This window comes from Takifugu rubripes, chromosome 20, assembly GCF_901000725.2.
Source record: "Takifugu rubripes chromosome 20, fTakRub1.2, whole genome shotgun sequence".
Lineage (NCBI taxonomy): Eukaryota > Metazoa > Chordata > Actinopteri > Tetraodontiformes > Tetraodontidae > Takifugu > Takifugu rubripes.
In genome coordinates, this window is record NC_042304.1 from 6,587,278 (window position 1) to 6,609,856 (window position 22,579).

At 49.1% G+C, this 22,579-nt stretch overlaps 2 protein-coding genes across 4 annotated transcripts; one reads left to right on the forward strand and one right to left on the reverse strand.

Annotated features, from left to right (window-relative positions):
• Positions 1-580: 580 nt before the first annotated feature.
• Positions 581-4,820, reverse strand: atp5f1d (ATP synthase F1 subunit delta). 2 transcript variants are annotated; one of them, XM_003974011.3, is made up of 5 exons: positions 4,594-4,820; positions 3,817-3,970; positions 3,362-3,450; positions 1,225-1,354; positions 581-697 (listed from the first exon to the last, which is right to left on the reverse strand). In XM_003974011.3, exons 1-4 carry the CDS (start codon positions 4,708-4,710, stop codon positions 1,232-1,234), a joined length of 483 nt encoding a protein of 160 aa, XP_003974060.1. In that variant the 5' UTR covers positions 4,711-4,820; the 3' UTR covers positions 581-697; positions 1,225-1,231. The 2 variants fall into 2 exon arrangements, with proteins under 2 accessions (XP_003974060.1, XP_003974059.1); XM_003974010.3 differs by having other exon boundaries at positions 581-719.
• Positions 4,821-5,465: 645 nt separating this feature from the next.
• On the forward strand, positions 5,466-15,998 carry cbarpb (CACN subunit beta associated regulatory protein b). 2 transcript variants are annotated; one of them, XM_011614683.2, is made up of 11 exons: positions 5,466-5,593; positions 6,268-6,526; positions 7,356-7,428; positions 7,918-8,051; positions 9,400-9,461; positions 9,540-9,702; positions 9,791-9,962; positions 10,343-10,489; positions 10,660-10,885; positions 11,342-11,531; positions 12,338-15,998. In XM_011614683.2, the coding sequence occupies exons 3-11, from the start codon at positions 7,381-7,383 to the stop codon at positions 13,812-13,814; spliced, it is 2,619 nt and encodes an 872-aa protein (XP_011612985.2). In that variant the 5' UTR covers positions 5,466-5,593; positions 6,268-6,526; positions 7,356-7,380; the 3' UTR covers positions 13,815-15,998. The 2 variants fall into 2 exon arrangements, with proteins under 2 accessions (XP_011612985.2, XP_029684014.1); XM_029828154.1 differs by lacking the exon at positions 5,466-5,593 and adding an exon at positions 5,754-5,896.
• Positions 15,999-22,579: the final 6,581 nt, after the last annotated feature.

Here is a 22,579-nt window from a genome sequence, read left to right on the forward strand (position 1 = left end):
CGGCGGCACGTTTTCAGGATTGATCTCGCTGCTGCCATGACAGCAAAGATCTGGCCGCAGGCCTCGGCAGCACGTGAGCGAGGACTCAAGAGGAGTCCCAGTTTTTCCACAGGGCTCCTCACTGGAGGACTTTTCCTGGCTTTGTCAGAAGCCTGAGGTCATCCCTCAACAGGCACTGCCAACATTTCTGAACAGCAGCATCAGCGGGGAGGGAGGGGTCCGGGTCAGCCCGAAACGAGTGAACCTCCAGCAGATACAGAAGCTGAGTTACTGCGTAACAGCACTTTCAAACTCTGATTAAGAGGAGCCTTCTCTTTAGGAGAAATCAGCAAAAATGGGACCGCTTTGGTTTGGTTCTGAGCATCAGCGCTGGTATCTACCGCCACCAGGCGGCAGAGGCCGTCACTGCACCACAAATAACCAGGGAGTTCATTTCCACACCACTCAGCAAGTCTGCTTAATGAGAAAAACATCCCTTCAAAACACTGAATGAAGCCTCCTGTTCATGATTATCCACTCTTTCTTTATACAGGAACAGTGCAGCATGTGATCGACACTGACGGAAAAAGAAAAAAGACTTTTGACGTGTAATTCCAAATAAATTTATTCTTGTCATTTTATCCACTGTACAAAGCAAAGCATGGAATCTTCTGGACACCAACGTGAGCTGGAAAAACAGACGGACTGCCGCTTTCCACTGAAGAAACAGAAAAGATTACCTAAAGAGGAGGAAAACACAGCCGCTCAGATGATACAGTCACCGCTCGTGTCCTGCAAGTAATCTCGGTACTAATGAAGCCGCAGTCTGTCATTTCTGGGAAACAGACTCACTATTTTTCTGACAGGATCCATTTACTCCAATGTTTGTTGCCGGGGAATTGCTATTTGGGCAGAAAAGCCTGATTAAACTACCAAGTCTCCCTGGATCACAGGTCACGAGCTCCATCCATCAATCAGAGCCTTTGTCCTGTGTAATCCTGTCACTTCAGCTCACAATTTTGATTAGATTTCCTTCAGCTTAACTTAATTTACTCCCCGCAAGCTGAGAAACAGCCTTGTCTCCCCCCTTATTGAGTGGGAAAGAATAAAACCTCTCACCTGGCACTGCTCGTTAAGAGGACTCTGAGACAGCAAAATAACGGACTGCAGCCTCACGCCGACAGCTAAAGGTCATTAAAAACAATCTAACGATCAGATCGGGACGCGGCAGCCGAGGCGTCGTACCACAGCTCTACTCCAGAGCCTTGATGATGGCCTCGTTGGCCTCTATGCTGATCTGAACCTCTGCCCTCGCCGCCTCGTCGGATGCGCCCGCCAGGGCAGACTGGGCCTTCTCCAGGTTGGCCTTGGCTGCCTGTAAACACAAACAGAGGAGCAGATTTTACCCACACAAAGCAAATTCAGGACGGACGGAAGGATACTTGACTCTAGTGCGAGCTCCATGTCTGAGGATTGAGGGATTATTAGAGGAGAGGACGGCGGGCTCTCTGCTCTGCCTCTGGGCTGTGAAAGCTTCATTTGTCACAGAAGTGATTAGAAAGAAGAAATGCCAAACATAGCTGGAAGTTAAAGGTCTCCCAGTGGGGATTTGACACATCTGCTATAACTCAACAGTGACTGACCTTTTCCTGCTTATTAACAGTGTGAGTCCGTGTGTCTTTTCATTGCAGGCTGGGGAAAAACGTCCACCCCCCCCCTCCTCATTTACGACTATAAAAGCAACTTGACTGTGACCCGGCGCAGCCCAAGGTCAAAGACGGGCGCCTTACGCAGCGAGCGGGTAATAATGCAGCCCGGCGTTAACGAGAGTGACATTTCAACGAGCGCCGGGCGTGCACGTGTGACTGAAACGCTGATCAGAGGGATCATCCGCAGCTGGGAGGTGCTCATCAGCACCAAACAAGAAGAGAACAAGTTCAAAGATGTCGGAGCTCGAGTCTCCGGGGTACACGGAGCAGCAGAAACAGACACGAGCACTAAACCTCATTACCAACATCCTCAATCAATCAAAACGATGGACCCACCCACAAAAATACAGCTAACTTCAAAAAAAGGGGGGGGGGGGGGGCACATTGGGAACACGTGAGTACAGAACCCCTACAGCTGATAAATGATGTACTTTAGATGAGACGCAGATCTCCGCAAGATATCCCATAATAGCTGGTATTTGATCTCATGGCTTCAGGAACGCGAAACAATTATATGAATGTCAACCGGAACTTAGCTGCAGCTGGACTGAGAGTAGAGGAGAAGGTTTTATTGAGAAGTGCCTTCAAGTTCCATGTGAGCGCTTTGAGATCACCATAGCAACGAGTTACAGGACTAATATAGTTAAAAGGGAAATATAGAAGTAGACACAGCTTCCTAAATGTGCTTCCAACACTCATTTTAGTAGGAATGGGCGAGTACGGACCCAGGCTGTTAAAGCCAGCCACTGATACTCAGGGGAACAATCAACTTTAGAACCGTAGAATGAAAACTCTGCAAAATGAAAGATTTGAAACAAATTCCCAGGTGCTCCCGTTCCAGAGTTCCGACGCTTGTGTTTTCACTGAAAAGTGCCACTTGCACCGAGACGTTTGCTTGCTAGCGACAGTGCTGCTAGCTAATGGTTCAGGTTTCAAAAGACTTTATGGTCCGTCACATAGCTGAAAACATAAAGGCTCCAAAAACGCAAGACACATTTAAACACATTTAAATCAAAAGGCTGTGATTGTCTTTGCTTTAAACAAGTAAAAATAGACACCTGTCACTGGTATAGATGTGGGCTTTTTAAATGTCTTTATGGTGTTTATGTTGTGAGCTCTGTGATGGACAATAAAGTTTTTTGAGTCGTGAACACATCAGATACAGACATGTCAGCGATGTGGCACGGGGAGTCTACCTGCTGCAGAAAAGTGATTTCATTTGGTTAAAGCAATTTTACTGCAGTAACTTCAGTTCTTGTGCCCATGAGTTCTGTCTCCAGTTCTTTTGGGTTTGTCCTGACTGAACTGGACTCTGGCTAGTCTTGATGCCCTCTTGAGGTCATTTATGTTTAACCCTTTCATTTCAGTCAGTTTGGGACAAAAACTGCCATACAAAATCCTTAAGAATATGCTTAGATAGTACGCATGCGAATAAAGATGTTGATCAGTTTATTTAAACTCACTAATTGCTACTTAGCCCCCAAAAATCCTGCTCGTGTAAAGCTGAGTGGCATCAGTACTGATGAACACTCAAGAGTGAGTACCCGTACCTGGTCTGAAAGAAAAGAGGTATCGGACCTCCCTATATTTCCGCTTCAGTCTGAAAACTTCAGTGATGCTTTGACTTTATAACTCTGCCTAATGAAATGGTGCAGGTCACCCTCAGCACTCACAGCAACATCCAGCTGGTCCAAAGAAACCGCCTCCTCAGCCAGCAGCTGCACTGAAGAATCCGCGTTGACGGTTACCGACCCGCTGCTCACTGCACACAAGAGTACGCACACAGGACACAAGTCAGCTAACCAGCAAGGATGCACCCGCTTCTACAAAACTGTACATCAGGAGAGTCTATGGTTTTGCAGACATTATTACAGGGGGGTAAACGGGCAAAAAGAAAGCTCAAATTTACCTTAGCAATATCAGCATTTGCATTAAGATAATTTTACTTTTTAGATTTTTGGGATAAACAAGCACAGATGTTTTATGGAGAAATAAAACTCAATTTCAAGTTTGTATGAACAAAAATGACGGTACAGGTGTTAAGCTTCTGTAAAACTGTTTTATGGTACTTTGCGTAGGTCATAATTAAGTCTGAAGGGTTTTCCACATTTTATTTTCAAAGTCTCACCGAAGTACTTGACGGCGGAGCCATCATCGCTGAAAACTGTGACGACACCGGGCCTGAGGACCTGCAGGGTGGGGACGTGGGCAGGAAGGATGCCGAAAGTACCCGTGAGCGTGGGCACGTCCACCTGTTTAACACTGGCCTCTTGGAAGAACACCTGAGGAGAAGAGACAGTCTCATTTTCAGTAAAAAGTGCAGTCAGTCTCCAACATATGATTGCAAACAGGCAATTTGATGAATTTGCAGTAGAATTGCGTACTGATGGCAGCACAGCGCAGTAAATATTCACTTTGTCTGAAACTTTAGGCTCTACAACGGACTGGAAGGTAAAACTGTGGAGGTCCAGTGAAATCTGCCTCAAGGTTAGAGAGCGCTGCACTTCACTCGCACTTTATGTACATTTATGCTGAAACCGTGACTATACATTACAAACCACAGAGCCTATTTTCAGTTGCTACCTAAAATAGATCGACGTGATAACAAAGAATGATCTTTATGTAAAGGTCTGTGAATTATACCCAGTAAGCCATCAAATGCTAGCTTAGCTAAATTGTTAGCTCACAGTGCACAAACGCTCAATGGAAAAGGTGCGTTTCTAAATGCAACACACTGCATGGTGGCAAGATAAACCACGATAAACCACGCACTAGCACCAAACTACTGAATATAAAAATCACAATAACGACTAAATCTGTGATTGTGTATTTCAATGACGGGCAAATGTAGCCGGTAGCTGGGCCTGAGCTATATCGCGAGCAGTCTTTAGCTAGCAAAAGGTACCTGTGTCGGGGAGGCAAAAGTGAAGGACATCTGCGGGGCACCGGTGGCAGCCTCGGCGTAGGACCGAGTTTGTCTCAACACGGGGAGGGCGCGGCGGAGAAACCTGGCTGCCAGCATGTTTGCAGAATCCGGTTTTGTTCAAGCACAAGTGAATGACAGAGATCCTCAAGCCCTTTCGTCAGTGTGCGCTCGGCAGGACAAGGACGTTGGAACCCTACCCACAAGGCCTTACGGCAAGACAAAGGATGATGGGAAATGTAGTTTTAGCGAGCAAACGGCGCGGGCTTTACATACTGAATATGCAGTAATAACATCCGCCACAGAGGCTAAATGACATCCGGCGTCTCCCTGTTTGGGAACAAAACCGACATTTATTTGTGTGTGAACAAAATAATTAGAAGCGAGACCTGGGCTCTCCGAGTACTTTCCTCCTTAATTTATGAAATTGATAATAAATTACTTAGTGACCAAATACTGCTGCTTTGCTGCTATTGCCATTACAACCAACAACGATGTCATAATATACATTTCCAGGAGGGGGCGCCAAAGTATTAAAATATGGCGCTCCTGTCGACGATCGGTTTAACTTCTTTTGCGCTGGCACGCAAAGGCACGCACCTACATGCACGCACACGCGCATTATAATTTTCCAAGCCCCTTTGTACATATATTGTCGACGTCCCCCCCCCCAACAGATAGGTGAAATAAGCAGTAAAGACCCCTTGCAGGCGTTATTGCTGCATTATGAGGGTCGAAGCCTTCCCTCTGGCCGGGACAGCCTGGTGGTCTCTGCCTCCCATCAATAATTCGGAGAAAACCCCCTCAGTCACTCGCCTTTACCTCACTCCTGACGTCACGTGGTGCGCTGCTGACCGAGGTGGGCGTGTCCTCATCGGCAGGGCTTCATTCATAAATACTTACGCCTTCCAAAACCCCCCAACATTAAAGAGTTGACCGATGGTTCCGGTGGTGTCGGTATTGGACCGGGACAGCTGAGTAGGTGAGTGCTGCCTCCGCTCCGCATCCGCTCGGCTGATCGAGCAGCAGGTTCGGATCGTGAGCTGCCTCCTCCGTCGGATAGAGATCAGAGAATAGCATATTTATTGTCTGCGCTGCTTTGTTGGGGTTTTTGAAAAAAAGAAAACTCGGCTGTCTTTAATCACGTCTTGCGACGCGACTTCCCAACCTCCTCGAGCAGAGCTCCGCCAGAGACCACCGAGCTCTGGGTTATTTGGTTCCGGGAACGTGTTTTTGCGCCCCAGCTCGGACACATTCTTTCATGCAGCCGCGCTGTTTCAAACAGGTTATTGCGAGATCAGTCTTTACAATTAAGTGAACGCCAAGTCAAAAGAGTGGGAGGGAATATTTCAGCAGGGAACGAGTCCATGGCGGAGGGAGAAAAATTGAGTTATACGGCAATGCAGCTGCAGGACGGACATTTAGTTCAGCCTGTCTGCATGTCATGGTCAGGACTGTCTTTATGCACTTATTAGAGAAACAGGTTGAGATTGCAGTTAAAAAGTTATTAATTATTATTATTATTATTATTACTACTACTGCTATTATTATTACTGCAGTGAACAGTCCTGCAAGCTGTGTGTACTCCGTAATGTCCACATGCTTTGATGCAATCCTGAATAATGAGCCTGTCCTTTTTTTGTCTCCGTCTCTCAGCCATGCAGCACTGCTGTCCTGTTGCTTCAGTCAGGCCGGCGGGCCATCCCTGAGGGGGCACCCCGCTTCACTGCTTCACTCATCTGGAAAGGCTGAGGCGGCTGAAGATGCAGCAAGACAGCTGAGGAGACCCCCGAGCCTCACGCACTCTCTCTCTCCCTCCCTCTCTCTCTATCACACACACACACACACACACATTTCCCTGCGACGCGCACATCACCAGAGCCGCTGCTGCTGCTACGAACTGCCCTCCATCAGGGTAAGGCACCGGGCTGGCAGAAAACAGGATGTGGTGCGGCGCTGCAAATGAAAGCTCACTGGTCACAGCCTGACGTGCACTTCCCGTATCAGTTTTTGTTGGATGGAAGGGGTGGGGGTGGGGGGGGGTGCAACAGGGTGGTGGTGGTGGTAGAGGAGAGATCGGCACTAGCTCGCAGGTTATGGTGCTGAAGTTGCTGCAGCGACTAGCAGGCAAAGCGAGGGGAGCTGCTGGCTTGTTTTTACCCTGCGGGGTGAGTAGGGGTAGCTCTCCAGGGATGGGGGGAGGGAGGGATCGGGGGGAGGGGAGGGCGGCGTGTGTACATGTGTGGGCGTTTGGTGCAGCAGCAGTAGTATTAATGGCTGTGATCTATAACAACAGATGCATAGCAGCAGTAGTGTAGCTCTGCTGGAGTCATTGTTGAGTAAGAGGTGCTGTTTCACTCGCTCTGCGCGTGTGTGTGTGTGTGTGTGCGTGTGTGGGAGGGAGGCTCGTCATTTCCAGACTTATATGGAATTATGGCCAATGAATTACAACTGGGATGCTGGCGTTGGCATCTTCCGAGACGCTCCGCGCAGGCGCGCGGGCACAACGTGCACGGCTCCTGCTCGGTCCTGCAGCATTTTAGGTGCCGGCGGTTTTCACCCTGCCGCGTGCGTCTCCTGCACAGGCGACTTGACGTGCACGTGTCACGTCGTGGAACCTCAGACATCAACGCCCCGGGCTGTGCCGAGAGATGCTGCTCTGTCTGGAAATGCTAACAGCCGTGACAGTATCCGAACACCTCCAGTAACAGTCATTTCCCTTCTCTCTCTCTCTGACCTCTCAGGGGGACCTTCTAGCTGGCCTGGACCATGAGCAATGTGTCTACCGTTTGGAACGTCCTACCAGAAAACTCCACGGTATGTCTCAGGCCGCTGGCTGACCTCGCCGACTCCCCCAGACGCGGCTCGCCTCACGGTCTCTCCCGTCCACTCCACTGACTAATAGAGCACATCCTGACCTGGACCTCGAATAATTAAATCTCTGATCCAATCTCAGCTTTCATTTCCCCTCGCAGAGACATTAAAGCGTGACGTCAGCGCGTGGCGCTTATTAACACTTGCCGTGCCGCCTCTTTGCCCCAGATCCATAAGAACGTACGGTCTGTGACGCGTGTTGCGTGCTCAACATGCCTTTACTCCAGTTTGGCAGAAACAAATGGACTTTTTGAGGAAAACAAACCTTGAAAACAGTTGATTTTTATGTGGAACAGATACTGCTTTGCTAGTGCTTTCTCTTTTTAAAGTGGCACAGGCGAGATTGACAGTCACCAGCGCCCCCTCTTCCTGCCATGCACTCGCTACACCCCACAGATCTGATCCTCTGCTCTTCCCCACGTGTCCTCCCAGATCCTGTTCGAGGCGGAGGAGCAGCAAGATGGCTACATGCTTCTCCTGGTGGTCCTCTCCATTTTACTGGTGGCAACGCTGATCTTCGTCTCCGTCTTCATCGCCTGCCGCCGAGGAGCGAAAGTCTGTGCTGGGTAGGCTGAAGCAGCTATGCAACAGCATTTAGCCGTTTCAGCACTTTTGAGGCATCCCGGTCCCACGCGACTTATTAAGAGCCTGAAAAAGACAATACTGCAGCACAGCCCGAGATCTGTCCGTCTGTCTGTCTGTCTGTCTGTCTATCTATCTGTTTGTCCGTCCACCTGTCTGTCTATTTGTCTATCTATCTATCTGCCTGTCTGTCTGTCTGTCTGTCTATCTGTCTAGCTATCTGCCTGTCCGTCCGTCTGTCTGTCTATCTGTCTATCTATCTGCCTGTCTGTCTGTCTGTCTATCTATCTGTCTGTCTGTCTGTCTGTCTATCTGTCCATACACACACACACACACACACACATACATACACACACACATACACACACACATACACACACACACACACACACACACACACACACACATACATACATACATACATACATACATACATACATACATACATACATACATACATACATACATACACACACACACACACACACATACATACATACATACATACATACATACATACATCCACGGGGTTGAGCTGCTCTGAAGGAGACACTTGCTGGGCAGAGCCAGAGAGAATGAGGCAGACTGGCACAAATGATGAGTGTAATGAGATTTCATAGCAGCCATCGGTTGTGATTAATCTCGCATCTCAACCCAGCCTCATGAGCACACAAAGGCTACTCACACACACACTCACACACACACACATACACACACACACACATGCGTACACAGACTGTGGGAAAGCGTGAGCCACAGAGGAAATGAAAGAGAAGAAGAAGCGCAGATCTGAGTGGACACAGCTTCCTCAAGCCTTTTATGCTCACACACGCATAAGAAGACTGCACAGAAAGATCGGCTGGGGGGGTCGGAATGACCAGAAAATGCTCTCAGTTGCTGCCATCCACCTCCTAGAGTCCATTTCGGTGGAGGGATTAAAGGAAGAGATCGGCAAGGGCGTTAGCAGTGTTAAAAATGTGACCTTTTCCGCGCCTTAGCTCCGTGCCCTTAAAGAGAAGTGGGGTTGTGCTATCCAGTGAAGTGCCCTGCTGTAGCTGTTCAAGAGGTCCCCCGGCCCTGAAGGTTATCAGGTTACCGCCAATAATTGAAGCTCTCATTGATTATACAAGCATCCTTCTAGCAGACGGAACAATCGTTCTCGTCCTGTCCTAATATACTGCTGACACGAAGGACGGGAAGGACAGGTCATTCCTTTAACGCTAAGTACACCAGCCTCGAAAGGTTGAATTACATATTTGTTTTGAAACTTCTGTGTCGCAGTTTCTAGAATAGTGGTCAAATAGGTAATCGAGTCTTTCCTGTGTGCCGCAGGGCCAGTGATGACCCGGAGAAAACCAACACCACCTACCTGGAGGAGTCTCAGCCCAGTCATGGTAGGAAGAACTAAGGGAAAAGAAACGTGGTGGTAAAATCCGGCCCATTCTTCCCACCGTCTCTTTTGCCTTTGTTAGAAATCACTATCAGGGTGGACGAGACCGAGTGCCTGTCGATGGCTAGCTCGCACGACCAAGAGACCGAGCGCTTCCTCTGCACCGGCACGACAGGCCGCCGCGTCTCCTTCAATGAGGCCGCGCTCTTAGTTCATGGCAAGAAGACCCAGGAGAAGGGCCGCAGGTCCGACACCCAGCCCGAACCGCTAACTTCAAGGATTAGAGCCTTCTTTCTCTAGCACTGCATGTCATTCGATCTTGTCCACACCCAGGTACACTTTGACGGAGGGCGACTTTCACCACCTGAAAAATGCCCGGCTCACGCACCTGCACATCCCGCCCCCGGCCCTCAACATAGTGACCATCCACGAGTGCGAGTCGGTGGAGAACAGCATCACCATGACGCCGCGTCCAGTTGCGAAATCGGCGCTCTCCATCTTCCAGGTGACAGCCTTTAGCCAGCTATTACTTCTGGCGCGTCACTCGGCCCGACCGGGGCCAATGGCAGCATCAATCATGCGGGTCAATCATGCGGGTCAATCATCCGGAGAAAACGAGCCGCACCAAATAATAGCTAATGAATTAACGAACGCGGCAATCAGGAGATTGGGTCCTGCTGATTTCAACAGGCCGGCCACATTGATTTCCCATTTAGCTTAGGCTGCTCAATCACGCGCTGCGGATAGCTGAAAAAGAAATCTGGAGGTCATTCGTATTTATTTTAGGCCCAAAATTTTCTAAGTTCTAGCTGTCTATATGACTGAATTCATAGGATTGTTCAACCATTAAAAAGAGTGTACTTCTTTGGGTATGCTCTCCTTCAGCCAATGCTGTGTCCCCTGCCACAAACAGCACTGACCAGCACCAGTGTCAGCCCCAGCTCCGCCCTGCCCGGAGACGCTCTCAACTCTGTTGTGGACCCCAGCTTCAGCGGAAACCCTCCGGCTCTCGCCACCGCCGAGCCGAGCTCCGTAAGTTTCTCGCATTCACCGAAAAAACTGGGTTGGGACTGGTTGTGGAGTTCAGCCCTGACTGAGTCAGTCTGAGGCTCCCGCTGCAGGACGGAGCAGAAAGGGGAACATTCCCGTCCGACCCGTCATGGCGGGATTCTTATTCTGACCACTTATCGGTTTCTGTTCAGATCGAGATGACGCTAACTGGTCCCAGGGGCCACGTTGGCGGAGAAACGTCCACCTTGGGCGCCATCGCCCCTCCTGCCGGGAGAAGCGGATCTAGCCAGGGGCCCATGCTGCAGTTCTTCACCAAGCTGCGCCGCCACGCTAGCCTGGAAGGGGCCAGTCCGTACTTCAAGATCAAGAAATGGAAGCTGGACAGCAGCCAGAGGGCCTCGAGTCTGGACACCAGAGGTAATGATCCTCGATGACCCAGAGTGGATTAAACTGGACCCTCAATCAGCACAAGCAGTCAAGTATGGAAATTCATAATTGTTCTGCAGCGAGAAAATCAAGTCATACTTTTAGCAATTTCGGTCCATTTTTTTCGCACCTTGCCAGAAGTATGTAACAGACTGTTGCGCAGGGGTCTCCAGCAACCAACTGTGAATTGGATAAACACGTAGACTCACCAGCACGAGACAGATGGCTTGATGACGTAAAGTTTGTTCTTTCCAAGTCAGTTTGAGCTCCTGGCCATACCCCGTCCTAAACAAACTGGAAGACAAACTAAATAAAGTCAAACCCCAGACAAACATCGGCCAACGGTTGATGCGAGCCCTTGCGTGAATCACGTGACAGCCTTTCCCACTTTGGGTGAGTAACGGCTAATGCAACTCGCCCCTCTTGCCTCCCCCGTGTGCGAGCCAGGCTCTCCGAAGAGGCGCCACTTCCAGAGGCAGCGGGCGGCCAGCGAGAGCATGGACCAGGAGGACAGCGACGTGCACCACGTGGACCTCATCCAGTACATAGCCCGCACCCAGGACGTCAGTTTCCCCTCCAGACAAGCAAACGTGCGCCACATCGCCGCTCCGTCCACACCGCCTCCCTCCCTTGGCAGGTATCTTTAATTCTCTTGCCATTCATCGTGTCCACGGCTTCCTCACCCTGCGCCCATTTCCCAGTGTAGAAAACGACTGTACAGTGATGTTGTGCAGCAGGAGAGGGCTCTAAGTCCCAATTTGTAACCCTTTGTCAATTTAAAAGAGTAAATCAATGTGCCTATAAATATGCATCATTTTATTATTTTCTTAATCAGTTTATTAGGTCGTTTGAAAGCAATAGGAACATGTGAGGTTAGGAATTGGGACATAGGGTTTATCTTTGAAACAGGAAACATTTCCCCGCCGACATGATCACATGTCATGAGTGCTAAACAAGAACAGGTCACATGGTTTTTCTTTGAGATCGCCCCGAATTAGCCTTAAGAACAGTTTGTTATCCCTTGCCGGATATGGGATGGTACAGTTTTCCTGTCTGCGTTTGCAGATTTTTTCAGTTTTTTTCGAAGCAAGGGGGTTACGATATTACGCAATTCCCGTGTTTACAAATGCACATTGCCTCTGAAAAATTGCCCTTTGTCGAAGAGGAATTGTTCACGCTTGTTGTGAACAAGGGAACAAGGGAATTGGTCCGATGAGTGACGCCCCGACTCGGTTAGTTTCGGTCTGAGAACATGCAGCCGCCATTGCAAGTCATGAACGCCATTGAAAGCTCATTTCGAGTGTCGCTGTAGGTAAGTGATGCTCTTGATGTCTGCCTCCTTCCCTCCCTCCCGCCCTCCCACCCGCCCTCCCACCCTCCCTCCCACCCTCCCTCTTTCTTTTGATACCATCTCATCTTTGAACTCCTATGTGCACGCTGCAGGTTAGAGGTGGAGGTCATGGTGGAGCCGAGCGTCAGGCGTGGAGGACCGGCGGTTATCGGCTTATCCCCAGATCCTCCAGACGAAGCAGTGTCACCTCACAGAACGGGAAGTGAGAGCCCTTTGGATCCCCCCGACTCACAGTCACTTTACAAAGACATCTGGAGCCTCCGCGCAACACTCGAACAGTACGCAGCGTCCGACCACAGCAGCAATAACGACAGGAACTCCGTCTGTAGTGACGCCGACAGCGTGTGTTCGCTTGGCGGGCACCCGGAAGCGGAGAGAGGGGGGCTGCCGAGCTACCTGTCCCAGGATGTAGGGGCCGACCCGGGAGGAGGAGAAGATGACAGAGATGTTTTCATGAGTACGCACCGGGAGTACGCCACGAAGGGAAGGAAGAGGAAACAGGAAGACGCAGAATCAGAGCGAGGGGGCGGTAATGGGGAAAGCGGGACTCGTAAATTGCTGCAAATGGACAGCGGCTACGCATCAATCGAGGGCCCGTCTCGCTGTGCAGAAGACCTGCGGCTCTTTGGGAGCGGTAGCGGTAGCCCGAAGGACAGAACGGCCCACGAAAAGAGGCACCGCTTCACGAGCACGGGACGCAGCGGCACGATCGGTGAGAGTTTCGAGTCTCACTTCTTCCAGGAGGAGTTGGATGAGGAGTTGCTACTGGGTGCCAGTGGAGGCGTTTCCATAGAAACAGGCGAGGATTCGCTCAGCTGGTTCCCATATGGTCAGATGCTTATGCCTCGAGATGCTGCACAGTTTTCATCACAGCCACCGAGGCTCCACCAGCGAGACTACAGCATTGATGAGAAGACAGATGCTCTCTTCCACGAGTTCCTTCGCCACGACCCCCAGTTTGACCAGCAGGAGTCTCCCAGGAAGCACCGGTCTAGAATCCACATCCGGAAGCAGTGGCAGCGCCACAAGCAGTGGAGCGACCCCGGAGTCAGACACTTCCACTCCTCGTTTGAGAGACAGCGGACCCCTCTGCGGAGGGGGGAAAGCGTGAACTACCCACTGGACACAAGTTACCACAGCACGCTGCCGCGCATCGTCAGCGCCCCCGACGAGGAGACCAGTGAAGGGACCGGCAGCGGTCCTGAAACCCCAAAGACAGAACCGTGTGAAAGGTGTGGCAAAGAGGGGATGGAGGGGGAGGCCGCCAAAAATCGCCCCCTTCATCAGTACATCTCAGACAAGGACGGAAGGCTCGGGGAGCCCCATGACCCCCACGATGACGGCAGAACATCTGGACTCCCTCTGGAGCCCCAAGAAGAACACTCGCCCTCTCAGATGCCGGACTCCTCAGGCTTCGGCCCCCAGACTATCAGCACAGAGCTCACGGACAAACTAACTGCTAACCTGGACGAGAGGCTCTATAGGAGCCTGCGCAGAACCAATGACACGGCCACCGAGTGTGTGACGGTGACGGCCGCGCACGCGTCTCCAGACCACAGTCCAGTGTAGCAGGGCTCCAGATGGCCTCCTCACCTCCCACCGACTCCTTTTCTTTCAGTGCGATGGGTCTCGCCTCAGAATTCATGTCCCATCATTTAGAGTTACGGCATGACCAAAACCCATTAGCCTACAACCAGAGTTCTCCTACATATTAATCCCGAGTTATATATTTATTCTCAGACCATCTGGGATGCCGGTTCCCTAAAGGCACATGTAATCTTCTGTATCTTGTGTTATCATTACGACGTCCACTGGTTTCCAGTGGTACAGTTTGGTTGATGGAAGGCTGGTAGACACGATTTTAGATGTAATTTCCAGTTTGTATTCCTGCAAGTATACAGTTGGTGTTGGTGTTACTGCATATTTTTCAAAAGGTGTTTACTTCAGGATGCACCGAAAATGCCAGGTGGACATACGTCCGGATCATGTCAGAGCTAACACATAAACAGTCATCTGGCTTCAGTATAGTCTGTCTTGTGTATATTCTTTTATGTCACATGTGTTCTACAGTATATTTCAATGCAGTTGGGGCTCAGTTTGGTATCTGTTTTCTAAAACCACTGTGAAACCAGGTGCTAACTTTGGATCTGTTCACTGGACCCGTATCCAAACCCGCCACAATATAAGATCACAGCTTTCTTTGGGGTGGCACTGTGGTGCTGCTCAATAGGTTGATTCCCAACGTCGGGGTTCTGTTTTTCATTTGTAGAATTCTCAATTCCTCATAGTCCAAAGACACTAAATTGCCCCGGGTGTGTGTGTACACAGTGTGTGTGCCTTGCAGTAGGCTGGTGTAATTATGCCAACTGGGACAGGCCCCTGCAAATAAAGTCCTGGCTAACACAAGCTAAATTAATATTTTCTATCAATCGATGCTAGATGCAAACTTTATGTCAAGATGGATTGTTCAGAAGATTCCATTATTCACCACTATATTTGACCTGTGATCATAGCCAGATGATGAGCAAACAATGGTCGATTAAGCTTCTTAGCTTCCACCCAGCAGAAGCTCACAAACCATTGTCACAAAATATTGACAATTATTTCCTTCTTAACAATAGTTAAGTATAGTAGAGCTTAGCGAACAATAGTGTTGTTTGCTAATAGACACTGAATGGCTTTTGTGAGTTACAAATCAGCTAGAGCTACTCTACAGCTCCTCTTTTAGTGGTGGAAGTTTTTTGTATGGGGAGAATCCTAAAAGTGACAGCAGAGAAAAGTATTTATTTTTAAAACCAATAGCACTGATGGATTCGGCCATGCTAGTTGCCCGTATCAGGCGATGTGAATGTTCTACTTTCCTATTTGCATTTATATGGCTTTTTTCATAGTTATAGCACGACTGTTTGCTGATCTGCGTAGAAAGTGCCAATTAGAGTGAAAAACCTAGAGTGAAAAATGATGTCACCATTTATGCTCTATTAGCTTATTTCAATGTCACGAAAAACACGTTCAGTGCAAACTGACAGCAGACAACCACCAACGCTCTGGAACAAAGAGAGTGATCTACAGGATCCTCCTGTCCTCCGGGGAAAACACTGAAAACACATTTAGTCTTGTTTGTCGCTTTGAGGCAGACGGATACAATATAGCTTTAGTTTAGACAAGATGGCTGCCATCCCAGATGTGTGCTGCTTCTTGAATTTAAAAGAAAGGCATGCTTTCTTCTGCATGGAACTGACAGAACAGGGTTTATTTGTCCACATGGGACGTTCCCGCGCTCCCTCCGCTTCCCCTGAGAAAGTTGACAAGAGCTCAGACGCCTCCCCGAGAGGCCAAGGACTTCCACCCCCCCCCCGTTCCGAAAACCAATTCAAACAAATACCTCATTTATAATGACACCCGTTCTCTTAGTTGCGAAAATGAGAGCCAGCGCCAAATCAGAGGGAAAGCGTGCTCCTCCTCTGTGGTGTAACGACCACGATAACGCACCTTCGGGATGTGGCGTTTCTCTGCCGTGAAAGAGTAATCATTCCGTTTGTCGCTGACCAAAGGCTGGGGACATTTCATTAGCAGAGCAATGACTGAGATGAAAGGCAATCAACTCCGATAGGCAGCGGGGACTGATTGCACCTTCACACACACACACACACACACACACACACACAAATATGAGTTCACATCATAGCCCAATGTGCCGTAGACCCATTTCTTGAGCCAAAATGAGATAATACCATTCTATTAAAGACAGAACCAAACAGAGGAGAGGAAATGAAATCCCGCTTATAATGAAAGTGTGACAATCCCAAATCCTGTTCTGAGTGTAGCTGAGCGAGTCCGACCGGATCACGTTACAGAACCTGCAGCGACTTTAATAAAATGCTGGCGAAAGCTGACGCGACATAACCCGGGAGCGCGTTTGCGTGGATGCTTCGCCGTGTTTGGGGTCTGCATGACACTTCTCCTTTTTGACTTGAGACAGTAAAGTTTATTTGTTTAGGGCTGAAAATAAAAAGCCGGTATGACTCGATTTTTCCTACTTGGTGAAATCCGCTTCTGACTGTAACAAAGAGATTTTGATTTAGAGCACGTTAAAGGCGGGAAGGTTAGCTTTCTTATCAACTTTGCGTTCCGTTAAACTTCGAGGGACCAAAACATGAAGAAGTGTTATTTTAGGGTTGTTTACAAATCTGTGAATAAAAGAAACTATTTCAAAAGAAAAAAATCCAAAAGTTTGGGCTGTTTATTAATCACGGTTTAGGAGCAGAGGGTGCATTCCAACAGGAATCCCACACTATTTCCTGTTTTACTCGTGCGTTTATATTGGTTTTGTACTCGGAATAAACAGAACAAGAAGCAAATTCAGCCTTTGAGCTAAACAAAGAACATTTCTAGCTTCACACAACAGCCGAGGATCTGCCCTAAATTCTCCTTTCATAAGCTGATTTCGATAGGAAAATAAGTTCATAGAGTTTTACATTGTCTGTTACAGCCAGGAAGGGTTGCTGACTACAGATGAGGTTTGGAGAGCGGATCAAAATGCAAATTTCAGGGAATGAGTGAAATGATCCTCATCAGTCAGTCAGTCGAACTCACTTCCCTCCTCATGGGGTGGAGAGAGTTAAGTGGAAGCTAGCTGTCCTCAACAGGGGAGAACTGCTGGTTTCAGTCTGCCTCAGCTCTCTCTGACATTCTGTTGCTTCGTATGGCGCCTGTCAGGAAACCACTGCGATGTTCATGTCCGGAGAAATCCCCCGTGAGACATCACATGTCCGAGACGTCCAGCAGTGGGTGGACTGGTTAAAAGGCAAAAGCAGGCGGCTGTCCTGGTCCTCACCAACCCGCCTGATCCCCACTGTGAGGCCCCGTGTGCATCGTAGGTGCAGCCCTACGATCCTCCATCTTCTCTTAACACACTCTGGAGGGGTCAGTCATCACAGGACACACACACACACACTCACATGTACAGGCAATTTAGAGTCTCCACTCATCCAGATGTTCATGATTTACTGCATTATAGTATGAGCCTCAGCAGCTCCATATACACCAGAGGACACGCTTCCATGGTGGCTCGTATTCTCCAGCCTCGATGGTGAGTCAGGGAACGTGTGAACTGCTGCGCGTTCACAAGCAAATGGCTGCTCAGCCAGTCAAACAGTGATGCTGAGGTTTGTCTGACTCCCCGTTCCCCCCCTTGCTCTGCCCGACTGTGTCTGTATAGATTAAGGGAAAGCCCCTCCACCCCCTGCCCCCCCCCCCCCCCCCCTTCCCCATCTGCCCACGCACTCTTCCTCCTCCTCCTCTGGCCGTCTCCCACCAGATTCCCTCTTAAAGTGAGCAGCGCGGCGAGATGCCGATGACTCACTGGGCTCCTCGCCGGTCACGATTCAGCCGGTGTTTCATGTTTTTTTATGAAGCGGAAATAAATGAGATGCCAAAAGATGAAGAGTGTCAACAGTGTTGCAGGAGCGCCGCCCGGCCGGGCTGATCATCTTTCATGAAGTCACACGCGCTTGTTGCAACATGGCTGCCGTGCGAATGGCCGCGATAATCGCTGTAATTACTCCTTTATGAAGGTGAGATGTGGGTGCATACAAGACTCTGCTTGTTCTTCAGCCATTCAGCACCTGCGCTGAAATTAGGAGATTGTTATCGTTATTATTATTACGGTTGATGAGAGCGTGGAGATCAACCGGATGGCACAATAAACAGGTGTGTGGGGGGGGGGGCAGGATATTGCTGCCTTTATTATGCATCATCTCCTTTCAACGAAGCCTGCCCACACTCCCTCTTCACCTCCTCCACATCCATTCTTTTCTCTCCTTGTTTGGGATTCGGCTATATTCGTAGCCTCCCTCCTCGCCTTTCTCAGCTGCGTCATCCAGCCTTTTGCTGTGCGCACACACACACACACACACAGCCCCCCCACCCTCGACCCACCTCTCCAGGGAACGGAATAGAGAGCCTGTTGATACGTGAAGACGCGCACGTTTGGAGCAGCGTCTTCACAGAGCCTCGTTTATCCCACATAGAGCGGAGGGGAAATGACTTTGCTCAGGCGCCAAACAACCGGGGAACGAGGTGTTTATTTCCTCTAAAATGGTGGGTACAAACAGCCGAGAAAAATGTTAAACTGATGACTCAAATGATCAGAGGAGCGCTTCGTTTTCTCGCTACTCTGAGAAGTTTTGGGAAACCGCAGGGCGGCCTCACGTGGCCGGGCACACGGGCGCACTCCTCAAGCCCGGTGAGTCAGACATAAAGACAAAATGCAAATGACAACAACGTGCACTCGTCCTCCATCCGACAGAAGAGGTTGTGTGATGTGGGGCCGTGCGCGCCAGGGGATGCCTTCAGGAAATGGCATCGCTGTGTAAAGAGGTTTTCATTTGTCCCGGATGGGCCTGAGTTGTGTCCTCAGCCATCGCGGTTCCTTGTGAGTAACGTGAAATTTCATTATCTCGCCATAAAGAGCTGCCGCGAGACTCTAAACTTGCAAACTCTAAATGACAAAACAGGAACGAACTTTCTGTCAAAGGGTGAAATGAAACCATTCTTTCCGGAAATCTCCGTCGGATGCCCCCCTCCGCTGAGCTCGCACCACCCACCTCCTCCACAGTGGGATTCTCAGCTGTGGGTTTACTGATTAGCGTGATCCATAAATGAATAATGAGACTGAGAGCAATGAGATTCCGCTCGTCTTTATCATCAGTCGGCTTTGTAGTCTGTCTCCATCTCCCTCTAATACACATTAAACCGATGAGCCCCAAACCAGGAATCCAGGTCAGATCCAAGATGCTTTGGACAAAACTGTGAGCAGAAGCAAGCAGAGGCAGCAAAGGATAAAAATATATCTGCAACATGTGGACGGTCTCTCTGTTAGGCCTCAAAAATCCAATTTTAGACTTGAATAAATTTGCTATCTTATGTTGTGGAGCCATGAAGCTATTGTTGTTCTGCTCTATTTTATGGTGGCCGAAACAGGTCAAACTCTTGTCACATTTAGAAGCAGTGAATCTCTTGAACAATCCAGGGTGTGTGTGTGTGTGTGTGTGTGTGTGTGTGTGTGTGTGTGTGTGTGTGTGTGAGGGGGGGGGGGGGGGGGTTATGAGAAAGGTAAGAGAAGCAAACATACAGTCGGTGTGAGTGTGACTAAAATGACTGCAGCAGAATGACTCACCCTGTTGCTATAGCAACCAGGAGACACACACACATGCACACACTCACTTTCTCTCTCCACTAATGTACGATTTCAGCTGCAGGCGGCGGCGGCTGGCTAACGGTCGGACAATGTAGCACCTTCTGAAAAAAGGTAAAGGAGGAAACAGAGGGGCACATATGAGCAGAGGCAGTGGATGGGGGGAATGGAGAGACAGTAAGGAAAGACAAAATGGCCCCCACCTACCCACCCACCCACCCACAGAGAAGGCCTGCATCAGCGGGTCGACGCTGCAGCATTAAACCCAACAGCTGCTTCTTCTCCTCCTGCGCTGGGCTGCTGTGTGTGGGTGTTCAGCTCGAATGCCCTTGGTAAACAATCACCACGTAGGGAAAAATACCGCCCTGAAACACGTGAGAATTCCCGATTCGGACTGCTGCTCTTTCTTTATGTCCATGAGCTTTGAACAGATAAATGCATTCATCAGAGAGATCATGACAGGTGCTCCGAGTCTCCTCTGGGTTTCCTCAGATTTAGCATGAACTCCCTCCGTGCCGTCCGGCCCCTTTAGTGGTCAGCTGATGATCACCAGACCGTGCACACCTCTGTGCGCATACTCACACTGTCAGAGGAACATTAGAGTGCATTCGTTCATTTATTATTCTCTACTCACTATACAGGAAGCCCGTCCATTTCTCTTCACAATGCATTATGGGACACTGAGTGCACCAAACAGGCTCCTCACCTCTACAACTGTGTGCAAGCCGTGTTGCACGCAGATTATTTATCTTTTGCTTCCTGATGACCTCCATCCTTCCCACTAGATGAAGGTCTAATGTAATCTTCCTCCTCATAAACAGTCGGGTCTGACATATTTAACCTGCCGGTAATTGGCAAAAGAAGATGATTCAGCCTCGTCTCGTCCACACTCTTCCTACACTAAACACAAAAGTGAAGGTAGAGGAGAGTGATGGTCCTAATTCGGGACTTAATTGGGTCCTGCGTGGACCTCATCACACTTCCAGGCAGTTCATTACGAACCACTATAGAAAAATAAGTGTTCCCGGTCAAAGACTGAAAAGAACATGAGATGGGCCGCAGAATAAATAGACATAATTTCCCCGGTGACAACCGAGACAAGTTTGTGGAGTTTGGCGCTGGTACGTGTCATAACAAGGAACAACGACACTGTTCTCTCTTCCTCTGCAGAGCCGGCGCAGCAACACGCTGGGCCGGGCTGTGATGGAGGAGGCTCGGAGATGAAGGCTGCTCTTAAACTGTGGCCTCTGTCACCCTGGCTGACTCACCGACGAGAGAAAAGGTTGTTTCATAACAATGGCCCAAAGAAATAAACTCGCAATTGATGACACTGCTGGATACTGTGAAGAAAACTAAAAGGAATTATAGTTCCTGCAGCAGTTGTGCATGAAACACTTGTTTGCATTTTTATGACTGATGGAAAATGGTTACAAAACTCTGCGTGTGTCCGTGTGTTTGTGTCCTTGTATTTGCTACGTACTGAGGACCAAAATATGCAAAACGAGGACAGTTTTGCAAGATAATTTCAAAGGACTCTTTGAGAATTAGGACTGAAGGTTTGGTTTATGTGAAGAATTCAGGATTAGGGTGAGGGGGTTCGTGGTTAGGGTGGGGGCCTGGTTAATGTTAATGCTTGTGTGTGTGTGTGTGTGCATGTGTGTGTGTGTGTGTGTGTGTGTGTGTTTTCCCAGGTAACAGCCAAACAGACCTTCTGCCGTTCGGCTTCATGCCATATCTGCTGGCGTGTTGTCGTTACGCTCCTGGACGTCACAGAGGCAGATCAGTTTAGAGGGATGAAACATTGGTATTACTGCAGCCCTGAGGCGAGTTCGGCCTCTGAGGGATGACGTGCACATGTGATTCAACAAGGACAAAGACCTTGTGCTTTAGGGACTCTTCTTCTGTATTTTTCATTCTTCAAGGTTCTTGGCTCAAAAGCTTTACGAGCTGGAACAGCGTAGAACATTTCTTTAAGTGAAAATAAGAATTTGTAAAAGCACAGATGTCAGCCAATCAATGGATCTGAAAGAAAACACTTCATCGCCCTACAAAAGTTAAATAGTCCTTTCTGGCAACTTTCCCAGCAGCGTTTTCTTTCTAACTTTTCCATCCATATTGAACGAGTCGATTACAAAGTGTCAGGTCATTTGTAGCCACAGACTGCAGCGAAATCACTGCATGCAGGCTACATTTCTGATGAAATGTCTGCATTTCTCCTGCTGGCCATGAAAACCTCCGTCACAATCGTTGTGGTGAATCACTAATTAATGTGGGCGCAAAAACACAGAAGACAACATTGAAGGAGACAGTTTGGCAAGAGGCAGATGGCTCATATAGAAAAAAGGAAGCGGGAGTGACGGAGAACTAACCCCAAATAGACAGGAAGTCTAAGAATTAATGACTGTAGCAAAGCAATGAAACCCTACACAGGTAAAAATGTCCCTCCTGCGGCCCCAAATCCTGGAGAGTCTGCTGCAACACAAACGCTGAGTGTTGTGTTATAACAGCTCCTAGAACAGAAGCGATGCCAGCGCAACCAAAGGGCCACGAGGTAGGTAGCTCTAAGAGTGTGTTTTAATACGCGTGTGTGCGTGTGTGGGAGGTGTGAGTGCAGAGCAACGTGTGGGAGACGCATGTGCGCGCTCGTGTGTGTGTGTTTTACTGCACTGACAAACCAGCGCACGCTGGGAGGTGTCACATGTCTGGCCCGAGTACGTGACCTCCTTTATTTCCTTTTGTCGATGACCTTTTGTGTGTGATTGCCGGTGGACCTTCGCCTGAAATTATTCTTTTATTCCGCCGTATTTCTTCCCACCGCGTCCACGTTGTGATGTTCCACTCGGCTGCCTCTGCCACCTCCAACGCTACGGTTACATAAAAAAAAAAAAAGAAGAAGCCATAAAGGGTCAATTACGTGTGACTTGATTGGTTCGATGGGGGAGTGGAAACGTTCGCGCAGGTTAATGTTTGAACGCGCGCCCACAGGCCGGGAGGCTGCGACAGGCAAGAACGATCAATTAAAGGGGAATATTACGTAAGAAAGGCTCTTACATATGGAGTTTGGGACACAAAAAGAGGTTCTTTATGCAGTTTCTAATATAAAACTCCTTCCTGTTGGTCGCCAGACAATGAAATA

What these genes read in the sequence shown, in the direction of transcription:
- atp5f1d (XM_003974011.3), bottom strand. Translation starts at nt 4,710, where the DNA reads ATGCTGGCAGCCAGGTTTCTCCGCCGCGCCCTCCCCGTGTTGAGACAA. An exon ending in CTTTTGCCTCCCCGACACAG is followed by an intron (nt 3,971 to 4,593) that starts GTACCTTTTGCT and finishes TCTTCTCCTCAG; the next exon opens with GTGTTCTTCCAAGAGGCCAG. An exon ending in CTCCGCCGTCAAGTACTTCG is followed by an intron (nt 3,451 to 3,816) that starts GTGAGACTTTGA and finishes TCTTGTGTGCAG; the next exon opens with TGAGCAGCGGGTCGGTAACC.
- cbarpb (XM_011614683.2), top strand. Translation starts at nt 7,381, where the DNA reads ATGAGCAATGTGTCTACCGTTTGGAACGTCCTACCAGAAAACTCCACG. An exon ending in TCCTACCAGAAAACTCCACG is followed by an intron (nt 7,429 to 7,917) that starts GTATGTCTCAGG and finishes GTGTCCTCCCAG; the next exon opens with ATCCTGTTCGAGGCGGAGGA. An exon ending in CGGCGCTCTCCATCTTCCAG is followed by an intron (nt 9,963 to 10,342) that starts GTGACAGCCTTT and finishes GCTCTCCTTCAG; the next exon opens with CCAATGCTGTGTCCCCTGCC.